The 14,165-nt window shown below is 46.5% G+C and overlaps 1 protein-coding gene across 1 annotated transcript in view; it reads right to left on the minus strand.

Annotated features, from left to right (window-relative positions):
* The window catches only part of LOC109918935 (unconventional myosin-X), a 160,185-nt gene that overhangs the window by 16,750 nt on the left and 129,270 nt on the right, over nucleotides 1–14,165 (minus strand). Inside the window, exons 28-32 of the mRNA XM_048599294.1 lie at nucleotides 13,864–14,021; nucleotides 12,841–12,964; nucleotides 8,038–8,335; nucleotides 5,989–6,196; nucleotides 966–1,102 (exon numbers count right to left, since the gene is read on the minus strand). Coding sequence (XP_048455251.1) covers nucleotides 966–1,102; nucleotides 5,989–6,196; nucleotides 8,038–8,335; nucleotides 12,841–12,964; nucleotides 13,864–14,021 — 925 coding nt within the window. The remainder of the gene's footprint in view (nucleotides 1–965; nucleotides 1,103–5,988; nucleotides 6,197–8,037; nucleotides 8,336–12,840; nucleotides 12,965–13,863; nucleotides 14,022–14,165) is intronic.

The following is a 14,165-nucleotide window of genomic DNA, read 5'->3' on the forward strand; positions in this document are numbered from 1 at the left end:
GCACAGGGCTCGAGACTGTTACACAGGAGCACACAGGGCACAGAGCATAAGGCACGAGACTGTTACACAGGAGGACAGAGCAGGGCACAGTGCCACCGCTATCACCCTCACCCGGTCAGGAGAGACATGGATATAATGGTAATGTTATAGACTAATGATCCAAGCCCCAGGTCAATGATTTGAGGACACGATTTAAATCCTACCGCAGCAACTGGGTAGAATTTAAAAGTACATTTCAGTGATGGCGACCAGAAAGAATAAGATTGTTGCAAAATTCACATTCGTGTCCTTGAGAAAGGACATCCTTACCCAGTTTAGCCTACATGTGACTCCAGACCCACAGCAAATTTGAAGAGGAGCCATACCGGTTCTCTCTCTGAATGCTGCCAGTCCTGTTGAGTTTCTCCCTCAGTCAGTTTTTATTACCACAGTAATGTGGTTGATCATCCTCTGAAATGATGTGGGGGTGCTGGTGTTGGACTGGGGTGGATAAAGCCAGCAGTCACATGACTCCAGGTTATAGTCCAACCAGTTTATTTGAAATCACAAGTGAACTGACCTGACCAAGCAGCGGCACTTCGAAAGCTTGTGATTTCAAACAAATCTATCAGATACTAACCTGGTGTCATGTGACTTCTGACTTTGCCCTCTGAAATGGCTGCGCAAGACACTTTGTTCAAGGGCAATTAGGAACGGGCAACAAATGCTGGCCTAGCCCATGACATCAACATCCCAAGAAAGAAAATAAAGTTCGATCACCCTCTCCCCCTGACTAACCCTCATCACCGCCAGCACCACAAGTACTGAGCCCTTCTCCCATTCTCCAGTCCTGCCTCATACCAATTGTCCCCAGCACCAAGCTGACCCTCGCCCACTGTCTCTGCCCTAGCAGACATCAGCAGATATTTCCCGATTCAGAACCCAACAGGGATGCAGGAGGCAGACCATGAGTGACAGGATCTTACCTCTCGAATTTCGCCAAAATATCAGCCACAATGACCCGGCTCTCAATTGCCTTGTCACCGTCTTCATTGTGTTCAAAGAGAGCGAACATATTCCTGCTGTCCTCCATCGCCAGGCCCCGGATCAACTTCTCAACAACCTAGAAACCAGCAGAAAGGAGAAACTCATAGTCACAGCCATCACCCCACCCTGAATAACCTTCCTCCACCGCCAAGAGGGAGGATCAATGAATATCACCCATCCTGAGAGGGAGGATCAGAAAATAATGTCTGCCCTAAACTGGAGTATCAAGAGAGTAGCAGTCACTTCCAGAGGAGTACGAGAAGGTTCTGGGCCCTCTGTTGTTTGTAATTTATATAACTGATGTGGATGAAAATGTCAGTGGCATGATTACAAGGTTTGCAGATGACTTGAAAATTGGTGGAGTTTTAGATAGTGAGGGAGGTTGTCAAAGGATACAGTAGGATATGGATCAGTTGAAAGTTGGCTGGAGAGAAGTAGCAGATGGAGTTTAATCCAGACAAGTGTGAGGTGATTCATTTTGGGAGGTCAAATGAAAGAGGAACGTATACAGGAAATTGCAGGACGCTTCGGAGCGTTTATATACTACGGGATCCTGGGGTGCATAGAACATAAAACATAGAACATAGAACAGTACAGCACAGTACAGGCCCTTTGGCCTACGATGTTGTGCCGAACTTTTACCCTAAACCTAAGTTCTATCTAACCTCCACCCCTACCTTATACTATCATCCATATGCGTATCTAAAAGCTGCTTAAATGCCCCTAATGAGGCCGACTCCACTACCCTCTCCGGCAATGCATTTGCACCCCTACCACTCTCTGAGTAAAGAACCTACCTCTGTTATCTCCCCTATATCTACCTCCACTCACTTTAAAACTATGCCCCCTCGTAATAGCTACCTCCACCCTGGGAAAAAGTCTCTGGCTGTCCACTCTATCTATACCTCTGATCATTTTGTACACCTCCATCAAGTCACTTCTCATCCTTCGTCACTCTAAAGAGAAAAGCCCAAGCTCTCTCAACCTTTCCTCGTAAGACCTTCCCTCCATTCCAGGCAACATCCTGGTAAATCTCCTCTGCACCTTTTCCGACACTTCCACATCTTTCCTGTAATGAAGTGATCAGAACTGGACACAATACTCCAGAAACAAAAACAAAGTTGCTGGAAAAGCTCAGCAGGTCTGGCAGCATCTGTGAAGGAGAAACAGAGTTAACAGAGTTTTGGGTCCGGTGACCCTTCCTTAGAACACAATACTCCAGATGTGGCCGAACCAGGCTTTTGTATAGCTGGAGCATAACTTCACGGCTCTTGAACTCAATCCCTCTATTAATGAAAGCTAACATACCATACGCCTTCTTAACAACTCTATCCACCTCGGTGGCAGCTCTCAGGGAACTGTGAACATGAACCCCAAGATCCCACTGCTCCTCCACATTGCCAAGAATCTTTCCGTTAACCCTGTATTTTGCTTTCAAGTTTGTCCTTCCAAAATGAATCACCTCACACTTTTCAGGGTTAAACTCCACCTGCCACTTCTCAGCCCAGCTCTGCACCCTATCAATGTCCTTTTGTAACCTAGAACAGCCCTCCCCACTATCCACAACTCGACCCACCTTCATATCATCCGTGAACTTACGAATCCACCCTTCCACTCCTACATCCAAATCATTTACAAAAATCACAAATAGAAGAGGACCCAGAACAGATCCTTGTGGTACACCACTCGTAACTGAGCACCATGGTGAATATTTTCCGCCCACTACCACCCTTTGTCTTCTAAGGGTCAGCCAATTCTGAATCCAATCTGCCACATTTCCCCCTATCCCATGCCTCCTTACCTTCTGCATGAGCCTACCATGGGGAACCTTATCAAACGCCTTACTTAAATCCATGTATACAACATCCACTGCTCTACCTTCATCCACGTGTTTGGTCACCTCTTCAAAAAAATTCAATAAGGTTTGTGAGGCATGATCTACCCCTCACAAATCCGTGCTGACTATCACGAATCAAACTGTGCCTTTCCAAGTGATCATAAATCGTATCTCTCAGAGCCCTTTCCAATAATTTGCCCACCACTGACGTAAGACTGACTGGCCTGTCATTTCCGGGGTTATCCCTATTTCCTTCTTTGAACAGGGGAATGACGTTTGCCTCTCTCTAATCTTCCGGTACTATACCCGTGGACAGTGAGATCGAAAAGATCATCGCCAAAGGCCCTGCGATCTCTTCCCTCGCTTCACATAGAATCCTTGGATAAATCTCATCAGGCCCGGGGGACTTCCCTATTTTCAACTTCCTCAAAATTCCTAATAAATCTTCCTTATTGACATCCACCTCCTCTAGCCTAACAGCCTGTTTCACACTGTTCTCCTCCACAACTAGGTCCCTCTTAGTTGTGAATGCTGAAGAAAAGTATTCATTAAGGACCTCTCCTATCTCTTTAGGCTCCGTGCACCAATTCCCTTTACAATCCTTGATCGGCCCTACCCTTTCTCTGGTCATTCTCTCATTCCTCACGTGTATGTAAAAAGCCTTGGAGTTTTCCTTGATCCTATCTGCCAAAGTTTTCTCATGCCCCCTTATAGTTCTCCTAAGCCCTTTCTTCAGCTCCTTCCTGGATAACTTGTATCCCTCTAGAGCCTTTTCCGTTCCTTGTTTCCTAAACCTTGCATAAGCATCCTTCTTCCTCTTAACCAGTCGTTCGACCTCTCTTGAGAACCAAGGCTCCCTCACTCATCCGCATCTTCCCTGCCTGCTAGGGACAAACATATCGAGCACACACAGTATGCATTCCTTAAACAATCTCCACATTTCTATAGTGCTCTTCCCTGACAGCATCCGTTCCCATTTTATGTTACCCAGTTCTTGCCTAACAGAATTATAATTACCTTTCACCCAATTATAAACCTCACCCTGCTGTATGTACCTATCCTTTTCCATGGCTATTGTAAAAGTAACAGAGTTATGATCGCTACCCAAAATGCTCTCCGACCAACAGGTCTAACACTTGGCCCGGTTCATTGCCAAGCACCAAATCCAAAGTGGCCTCTCCTCGTGTTGGTCTATCTACATACTGTGTCAGGAATCCTTCCTGAACACACTGGGCAAAATACGCTCCATCTAAACTATTACAACTAAAAAGTTTCCAATCAATATTTGGAAAGTTGAAGTCACCCATGACTACAACTCTGTGACTTCTGCACCTTTCCAGTATCTGCCTCCCAATCCGCTCCTCCACTTCTCTGCAGCTATTAGGGGGTCTGTATAAAACCCCCAACAAAGTGACTGCTCCTTTCTTGCTCCTGACCTCAACCCAATCTGACTCTGTACACATATCATTCTCGAACTGCCTTTCAGTAGCTGCTATACTAGCCCTGACTAGCAATGCCACTCCCCCGCCTCTTTTACCACCCTCCCTATTTCTTTTAAAGCATCTAAATCCCGGAACAACCATTCCTCTCCCTGAGTTACCCAAGTTTCTGTAATGGCCCCAACATCATAGTTCCAAGTACCGACCCATGCTCTAAGTTCATCTGCTTTATTTCTGATACTTCTAGCATTGAAGTATACACACCTCAAACCATCTCTGTGTCCACAATTACGCCCCATCGACCGCATTTCTTTATAAACCACCTCACTCCCTGTTGTGTCTGTCGGAAGGCCGAATACCTCATCCTCTGAATTATAAATCCGGTTCCCCACCCCCTGCCAAACTAATCTGAACCATCCCGTACAGCTCTAGCAAACCTCCCTTCCAGGATATTTGTGCCCTTCCGGTTCAGGTGCAACCCATCCTTACTGTACAGGTCCCACCTTCCCCAGAATGTGCTCCAATTATCCACATCATGGAAGCCCTCCCTCCTACACCAGCCCTGTAGCCACGTGTTTAGCTGCACTCTCCCCCTATTTCTTACCTCGTTATCAAGTGGCACTGGTAGTAATCCAGAGATAACTACCCTGCTTGTCCTGGACTTCAGCTTCCAACCTAACTCCCTGTACTTGTTTTTCACATTCTCAGTCCTCTTTCTACCTATGTCATTGGTACCGATGTTTACCATGACTGCTGGTTGCTCACCCTCCCCTTTAAGGATCTTGAAGACACGATCTGAGACGTCACGGACCCTGGCACCCGGGAGGCAACATACCATCCTTTCATCTCGTTCGCGTCCACAGAACTGCCTGTCTGTGCCTCTTACTATTGAATCCCCCACTACAATTGCTCTCCTATTCTCCCCCCTTCCCTTCTGTGCCACAGGGCCAGGCTCAGTGCCAGAGACCTGTCTGCTATGGCCTTCCCCTGGTAGGTCGTACCCACAACAGTAACCAAAATGGTATACTTATTATTGAGGGGTACGGCAAGTGCAAGTCAATAGTTCCCTGGAAGTGGCAACACAAGTGGATGAGGTAGTAAAGAAAGCATCCAGCATGTTTACTTTCATCACTCAGAGCACTGAGTATAAAAGTTGGAAACTCATGTTGCAGCCATATAAAGCTTTAGTTAGGTCACATTTAGAGTATTGTGCAGAGTTCTGGTCACCACACTATAGGAAGCGTGCAAAAGAGGTTTACCAGGTTGTTGCCTGGATTGGAGTGAATTTACTGTAAGCAGAAATTGGACAAACTTGGATTTTGCTTGAGAGTCAAAGGCTGAGTGTTGACTTGAAAGAAGTGTATAAATTTATGAGAAGCATGGATAGGGTGAATAGTTGGTGTCTCTTTCCCTGGGTGGGAATGTCAAATATTAGGGGCATGGGTTTAATGTGAGGGGGGGAAAGTTTAAAGGAGATGAGCAAGGCAAGTTTTTATTTACACTGAGGGTGGTAGATGACTGGAACCAGGAGAGGTGGTAGGAGCAGATACGAAGCAAAGTTTAAGAGGCATTTTGAGAGACACATGAACAGACGGGGAATAAAGGGATAGAGACCGTTTTCAGGCAGAGGGGAGTGGCTGAGCTGCTGGCTATATGGCTGTTGGGTGTGAGTTGATGGTGACTCACCTCTCCTGCTGTTGTGTGCGAGTTGATGGTGATTTTACAGGCTCCCCCACCATGACAGTAAACAGTCGTCACCATCTCCTGCCGGCCTATCAATGCCTGAATCTCTTCCTGTGATGGCACAAACTCCCGCACTTTGGTTTTCTTCAGAGACTCATTAATAAAGTGGGCGTATTTCTCAATCTCTGTTCCTGGGAACTGCTCTCTAACCCTGTGGGAAAACACAATTGGACTCAGGCAGTACACAGCTATCCACTCAGAAAACAGATAGTGCAGAGAGAGAGAAACAAACCTCAAAGTGCCAGGGCAGGGGGCACTGCCCCAGAGATACTGCCCCAGCCACATACTGCCCCAGAGATACTGCCCCAACAACACACTGCCCCAGCCACACACTGCCCCAGAGATACTGCCCCAACAACACACTGCCCCAGAGATACTGCCCCAACAACACACTGCCCCAGAGATACTGCCCCAACAACACACTGCCCCATCCACACACTGCCCCAGAGATACTGCCCCAGCCACACACTGCCCCAGCCACACACTGCCCCAGAGATACTGCCCCAGCCACACACTGCCCCAGAGATACTGCCCCAACAACACACTCCAGAGATGCTGCCCCAGCGACACACACTAGAGACACTGGTCCAGTGACATTGCTCTGGAGATTTCCCAGGGATACAGCTTTAGGTGCAATTGAAGCAGTTTGAAGACAAGGTGTATTACCCTCCCTGGTAAATAGAGACACAGAGTCATAGAGTCCTACAGCACAGAGACAGGCCCTTCGGCCCAAACTGATCCATGCTGACCAAAATGTCCATCCATGCTAACCCCATTTTCCTGTGCTTGGCCCATATCCTTCTAAACCTTTCCTACCCACATATTCATCCAAACACCTTTTAAATGTACCCGCCTCAACCACTTCTGCTGGCAGCTTATTCCATATGCGTACCACCCTCTATGTAAAAAATATTGCCCCTCAGGTTCCCATGTATTCTTTCCCCCTTACCTTAAACTGATGCCCTCTAGTCCTTGATTCCTCAACCCTTGGAAAAATGCTGAGTGCATTCACCCTATCCATGCCTCTCATGATCTTATACACTTCTGTAAGGTCCCCCTTCAGTTTCCTACGCTCTGAAGGAAAAAGTCCTAGCTTGCCCAACCTCTCCCTAATACTCAATCCCTTGAGTTCTGGCAACATCCTTGTAAATTTTTTCTGCCCTCTTTCCAGTTTAATAATATCATTCCAATAGCAAGGCGACCAAAAGTGAACACAATACTCCAAGTGCAGCCTCACCAACATCCTGTACAACTGCAACATAACTTCCCAACTTCTGTACTCAGTGCCCTGACTGCTGAAGGCCAATGTGCCAAAAGCCTTCTTCATTGCCCTGTCTACCTGTGACTCCACTTTCAGAGAACCGTGCATCTGAACTCCAAGGTCGCTCTGTTCCACTACACTCCATAAGGCCCTACCATTCACCATGAAACTCCTGCCTGGATTTGACTTTCCAAAATGCACACCTCACGCTTATCTATATTAAACTCCATTTGCCATTTCTTGGCCCACTTCCCCAGCTGATCAAAATCCTGCTGCAATTTCTGATAACATTCCTCACTGTCCATGATACCGCCTATTTTAGTGTCATCCGCAAACTCACTAATCATACCTTGTACATTCTCATCCAAATCATAGATAACAAACGGCAACGGGCCCAACACTGACCACGGGACATCACTAATCACTGGTCTCCAGTATGACAAACATTGTTAGACTCTCACTCTCTGCCTAATACCATCAAGCCAACTGTGCATTCAGTTAGGGAAGTGAGGGTTGGGGAGGGATATGGAAGTGGTCAGGGTGGGATGTAGGGGTAGACAGGCAGTGAGTAATGTGGGGGAAGGAGCAGGGGGAGATGGATGGAGGGTGGTGAGGAAAATGGTGGGGGAGGGAAAGGGGTATGGAGAATGGGGAGGGGGTTAGGGAGGAGAATGGGGGGAGAGTTTCTGGATGAGGACTTTGGAGGGGGAGGTGTTAGCTGTGAAACAAACCTCTTCAGGTGGAACTTGAGGTAGCGAAGGATGGTGCGGCTAGGCAGAAAGGTGCAGCTCATGCAGCTGAGCAGCCGGCAGTGGTGCAGGCTCCCGGTGCCGTTTGGGTGAGGCATGTGGTTGGTTTGTTTGATGAGCTGACAGTAAACCTCATCCCGCAGCGATTTGAGGTCCTGGCAGGTTTGCAGGATTCCCTGGATGATTGGAATGGGATCAGAGATAGCCTCGAGTTCCTGCAGAGAATGGAAGATCCTGACAGCCTCGTCCTGTAGATTTGTGTATCCTTTCTCCTTTTGCACTAGAGCCAGTGAGAGGTGGGGGTGGTTAGATAGGGGAGATGTGACAGGGGAGACAGGAAGGTGAGAGGTTGGTCTGGAGTCTACAACACATTCAACTACTCAAATAAATTATTTCCCAAAATCCTGTCCTTAAAATCAAGGAGCCACATCAAAACTTAATGTACAAAATAACAGCTCATGGTGCTAAGTTAACGTCTTATAATGGACAAAGGATTGGTTAGCTCATAGAGAATGGACAATATTTTATTCACTTGTCGGACGTGGGTGTCACAGGCCAGGCCCAGCATTTATTGCCCATCCCTAATTGCCCCTGAGAACAGGGTGGTCACCTGCCATAGGTAGACACACAATGCCATTTGGGAGGGAATTCCAGGATTTTGATCCAGCGACACTTAAGGAATGGTGAAATATTTCCAAATCAGGATGAGGAGTACCTTGGAGGGGAATTTTCAGGGGATGGTTTTCCCATCTATCTGTTGCCCTTGCCCTTCTAGATAGAAGTAGCCATGGGTTTAAAAGGAGTAAATTATTACAGGTGTTGGAATCTGTACTGTAAACAATAAATGTTGGAGATCACAGCAGGTCAGAAAGCATCCATCGAAACAGAGCAAGCTCATGTTTCAAGTCTAGATTACTCTGATCAGCTGAAGCTCTAATGAAGAATCATCTAGGCTCGAAACGTTAGCATGGTCTTTCTCCATGGATGCTGCCTGACTCGCTGTGATCTCCAGCATTTGCTGTTTTCAGTGTGGGTTTGGAAGGTGCTGTCTGAGGTTCTTTGGTGAATTTCTGCAGTGCATCTTGTAGATAGTACACACTGCTGCTACTGAGCGTCGGTGATGGAGGGAGTGGGATGCTTGTGGATGTGGTGCCAATCAAGCGGCTGCTTTGACCTGGATGGTGTCAAGCTTCTTGAGTGTTGTTGGGGCTGCACCCATCCAGGCAAGTGGGGAGTATTCCATCACACTCCTGACTTGTGCCTTGTAGATGGTGGACAGGTTTGGGGAGGCAGGAGGTGATTTAATCAGCGTAATATTCTTCACCTCTGACCTGCTCTTGTAGCCACTGTTTATGTGGTGAGTCCAGCTGAATTTTTGGTCAATGGTAACCTCAAGGATGTTGACAGTGGGGGATATGATGATGGTAACACCATTGAAAGGCATTGGGCAGTGGTCAAATTGTCTCTTATTAGTGATGATCATAGCCTGGCATTTGTGTGGCGTGAATGTCACTTGCCACCAATCAGCCCAAGCCTGAATATCATCTTGATTTTGCCACATTTAAACATGGTCTGCTTTAGTACCTGAGGAGTTGCAAATGGTGCTGAACATTGTGCAATCATCAGCAAATATCCCCACTTCTGACCTTATGATGGACGGAAGGTCATTGATGAAGCAGCTGAAGGTGATTGGGCCTAGGACACTACCCTGAGGAACTCCTGCAGAGATGTCCTGGAGCTGAGATGATTGACCTTTAACAACCATGACCATCTTCCTATGTGTCAGGTATGACTCCAACCACCGGAGTGTTTGTCCCCTGATACCCATTGATTCCAGTTTTGCTAGGGCTCCTTGATGCCACAGTCAGTCAAATGCAGCCTTGATATCAAGGGCTGTCACTCTCACCTCACCTCTGGAATTCAGCTCTTTTCTCCATGTTTGAACCAAGGCTGTAATGAGATCAGGAGCTAAGTGGCCCTGGCGGAACCCAAACTGGGCATCGCTGAGCAGGTTATTTCTGAGCAGGTGCTGTTTGATAGCACTGTTGATGACACCTTCCATCACTTTACTGATGATCGAGAGGAGACTGATGGGGCGGTAATTAGCCGGGTTGGATTTGTCCTGCTTTTTGTGTACAGGACATACCTGGGCAATTTTCCACATTGTCGGGTAGATACCAGTGTTGGAACTGTACTGGAACAGCTTGGCTAGGGGAGCGGCAAGGTCTGGAGCACAAGTCTTCAGTTCTATTGTCGGAATGTTGTCAGGGCCCATAGCCTTTGCAGTATCCAGTGTCTCCAACTGTTTCTTGATATCACGTGGAATGAATCGAATTACCTGAACACTGGTATCTGTAATGCTGGGGACCACTGGAGGAGGCCGAGATGGATCATCCACTCGGCACTTCTGGCTGAAGATTGCTGCAAATGCTTCAGCCTTATCTTTTGCACTGATGTGCTGGGCTCTTCCATCATTGAGCATGGGGATATTTGTGCAGCTTCCTCCTCCAAGGATTAATCCAGACCTGGATTGGGAGGTTATCTTATGAAGAAAGATTGAAGGGGGTTGGACCTATAATCATTGGGGTTTAGAAGAATGAGAGATGATCTTATTGACAAATATCAGATCACAAGGTGACTGGACAGGGTAGGTTTCCAGAAGATGTTTCTGTCTGTGGGCAGATGAGAACTAAGGGACAGAGGGTCATTAGGGTGTGAAATTCTGTTCCCAGAAGGTCGTGGAGGTTTAGTCTTTAAATTACTTCAAGGATGAGCTTATTAATAGATGATGGAGTCAGAGTTCATAGAATCACAAAATCATTACAGTGAGGAGGCCATCCAGCCCACCATTTCTGCACAATTCTTTGAGAATTCTAATTTTGTGCATTCTCCTGCTTCTCCCCAAAACCTTCCACGTTTCTATTTAAATAATCATCTAATTCCCTCTTTAATGCCTCAATTGAATCTGCCTCCACTACATTCCCAGACAGTGATTTTGATCCCCTCTGACTGTGTGAAAAAGGACTGTCCTCGCCTTGCATTTGCTTCTTTTATAAAGCACTTTAAATTTATCCCCGTGATTCTCAATCATTTCAATGGAGGGAACAGCCTCTCCCTATCTACTCTATCCAGCCTGCTCATGATTTTGACAATCTCAATCAAATTTTTGATTAGATATAGTCAGCATGGCTTTGTGAGGGGCAGGTCATGCCTCACAAGCCTTATTGAACACCTTAAGGATGTGACAAAACACACCGATGAAGGGAGAGCAGTGGACCTGTTTCCACACTGTAGGGATTCTATCAACATGGTAGGTTCATTCAGAAAGTAAGGAGACATGGGATTCAGGGAAATTTGGCTGTCTGGATACAAAACTGGCTGTCCAATAGAAGACAGAGGGTGGTAGTAGATGGAAAGTATTCAGCCTGGAGCTCGGTGACCAGTGGTGTTGCGCAGGGATCTGTTCTGGGACCTCTGCTCTTCGTGATCTTTATAAATAACTTGGATGAGGAAGTGGAAGGGTGGGTTAGTAAGTTTGCCGATGACACGAAGGTTGGCGGAGGTGTGGATAGCGTGGAGGGCTGTTGTAGGTTGCAACAGGACATTAACAGGATGCAGAGCTGGGCAAAGAAGTGGCAGGTGGAATTCAACCTGGAAAAGTGTGAAATGATTCATTTTGGAAGGTCAAATTTGAATGCAGAATACAGGGCTCATGGCAGGATTCTTGGCAGCATGGAGGAACAGAGGGATCTCGGGGTCCACGTCCATAGATCCCTCAAAGTTGCGACCCAAGTTGATAGGGTTGTAAAGAAGGTGTACAGTGTGTTGGCTTTCATTGGCAGGGGAATTGAGTTTAACAGCCATGAGGTTATGCTGCAGCTCTATAAAACCCTGGTTAGACCACACTTGGAATATTGTGTTCAGTTCTGGTCACCTCATTACAGGAAGGATGTGGAAGCTTTAGAGAGGGTGCAGAGGAGATTTATCAGGATGCTGCCTGGACTGGAGGGCAGGTCTTATGAGGAAAGGTTGAGCGAGCTAGGGCTTTTTTCATTGGAACGAAGAAGGATGAGAGGTAACTCGATAGAGGTGTACAAGATGATGAGAGGCATAGATAGAGTGGATAGTCAGAGACTTTTTCCCAGGGTGGAAATGACTATAACGAGGGAGTATAATTTTAAGGTGATTGGAGGAAGGTATAGGGGAGATGTCAGAGGTAGGTTCTTCACACAGAGAGTGGTTGGTGCATGTGGAATGCGCTGTCGGCAGTGGCAGTGGAGTCAGATACTTTAGAGACTTTTAAGTGACTCTTGGATAGGCAAATGGAGGACAGTAAAATGTAGGGTATGCAGGGTAGATTGATCTTAGTAGGATAATAGGTCGGCACAACACTGTGGGCTCAAGAGCCTGTACTGTGCTGTACTGTTCTATATTCTATGTTCTATGAGCAGTAGAAATCGCTCACATTCAGTGTGAAATCTGGAAGGGAGGGGATTGAGTGTGATGTAAAGTCACTATCAGCAACACTGAAACTATTTTTAGCAGAATTACTGACCCCACTCTTAAGCCTGAGGGAGATGAAGAAAAGGAAATGGGGAGGAATTAGAAAAATTGAAAGGAAGAAATTTTCAGGCTTTTCAGGACTAGACTGATCAATCTTTCAGAGACCTGGCACAGGCATGATGCCTCTTTCTGTGTTTGCACAAATACATTCACTATCTCCACAATTACCGTTTCCTGTCAGATTTATTCAAAGTCTAAAGGAGATGTCAAGCAGATACTCACAGCTGGCGTCGATGTCTCCGTAGAGCAATGGTAAAAGAGGTGAGTGCAGGGAGTGTTGGGTATAACGTAGGATTGGGTTCCTTTTGTAAATCTGCTCCACAATCTCCACATTCACACTGTTCTCCTGAAAAGTAAAAGTAAATAGATTCTCAGATCAATATCAAAACTGGATAGCAGCATAAAACATGCTGGCATCATCACTTCCCAAAATCTCAACCATTTCAATAAACCTAACTATACCCCAAGTTGAACACACAATAATGAGGAAGTCTTGCCTACATAAAACTGACCACCCAAAACCAAGCTGGACCTGACCATTAGACAGGGCGAACGCAGACTAGAATGTGAACTTGAACAAGCATAGCGTGGAAATGAACACACATGGCTACAGACTGACAGAGAGACAGACAGACACACGCACTGATGCACAACAGGATTTGAGTATAGGAGGAGTGATGTTATGCTGCAATTATACGGGGCATTGGTGAGATCACACCTGGAATATTGTATGCAATTTTGATCTCCTGTACTGTGGAAGGATGTCCTGGTGATGGAGGGTGTGCAATGAATGTTTACCAGACTGATTCCTGGGATGGTGGGACTTACATGTGGAGACAGACTGGATCAGTTAGGACTATATTCACTTTAGAAGAATGAGGGGAGATCTCGGAGAAACCTATAAAACTCTAACAGGATCAGGAAGGAAGTTGACCAGAGCCAGGATACGGGGCTGGCCATTTAGGACTGAGATAAGGAGAAATGTCTTCACCAGAGAGTGGGGAGCCTGCGGAATTCTCTGCCACAGAAAGTAGTTGAGGCCAAAATGTTGAATGTTTTCATGAAAGAGTTAGATACAGTTCTAGGGGTTAATGGGATCAAAGAGTATGTGGAGAAAGCAGGAACAGGAGATCGAGTTGGATGGTTAGCCATGATCGTATTGAATGGTCAAGCAGAATCAAAGGGCCAAATGGCCTACTCCTGCTCCTGTTTTCCATGTTTATAGTGTCCATTGGCTCTCCTTACCTTGATGTCACGAATCAGCTGCTGGGTTGGAGTTTCTATGGGAACTTTGCTGTCGATGACGTTCTGAATGGCACTGGTCCAGCGTGTGGCCTCATTCAGTAACTTGGTGTAAAGTCGATAGGAGTGTTTCCTGCCATGAACCACAAAGTGCCAATAACCTAGTGCCAGCAAAGGGTCAGAACAACCAACACAGTTAGCTCAGTGGGGTATGGTCACTGATGGGAAGAAACACCAACTATTCTATCACTACATCACTACTCCAGGAGTAACGCTCCTGCTCAGCGATACTCCGGGAGTAACGC

The sequence above is a fragment of the Rhincodon typus genome, chromosome 7 (genome assembly GCF_021869965.1).
Source record: "Rhincodon typus isolate 14 chromosome 7, sRhiTyp1.1, whole genome shotgun sequence".
Classification (NCBI taxonomy): domain Eukaryota; kingdom Metazoa; phylum Chordata; class Chondrichthyes; order Orectolobiformes; family Rhincodontidae; genus Rhincodon; species Rhincodon typus.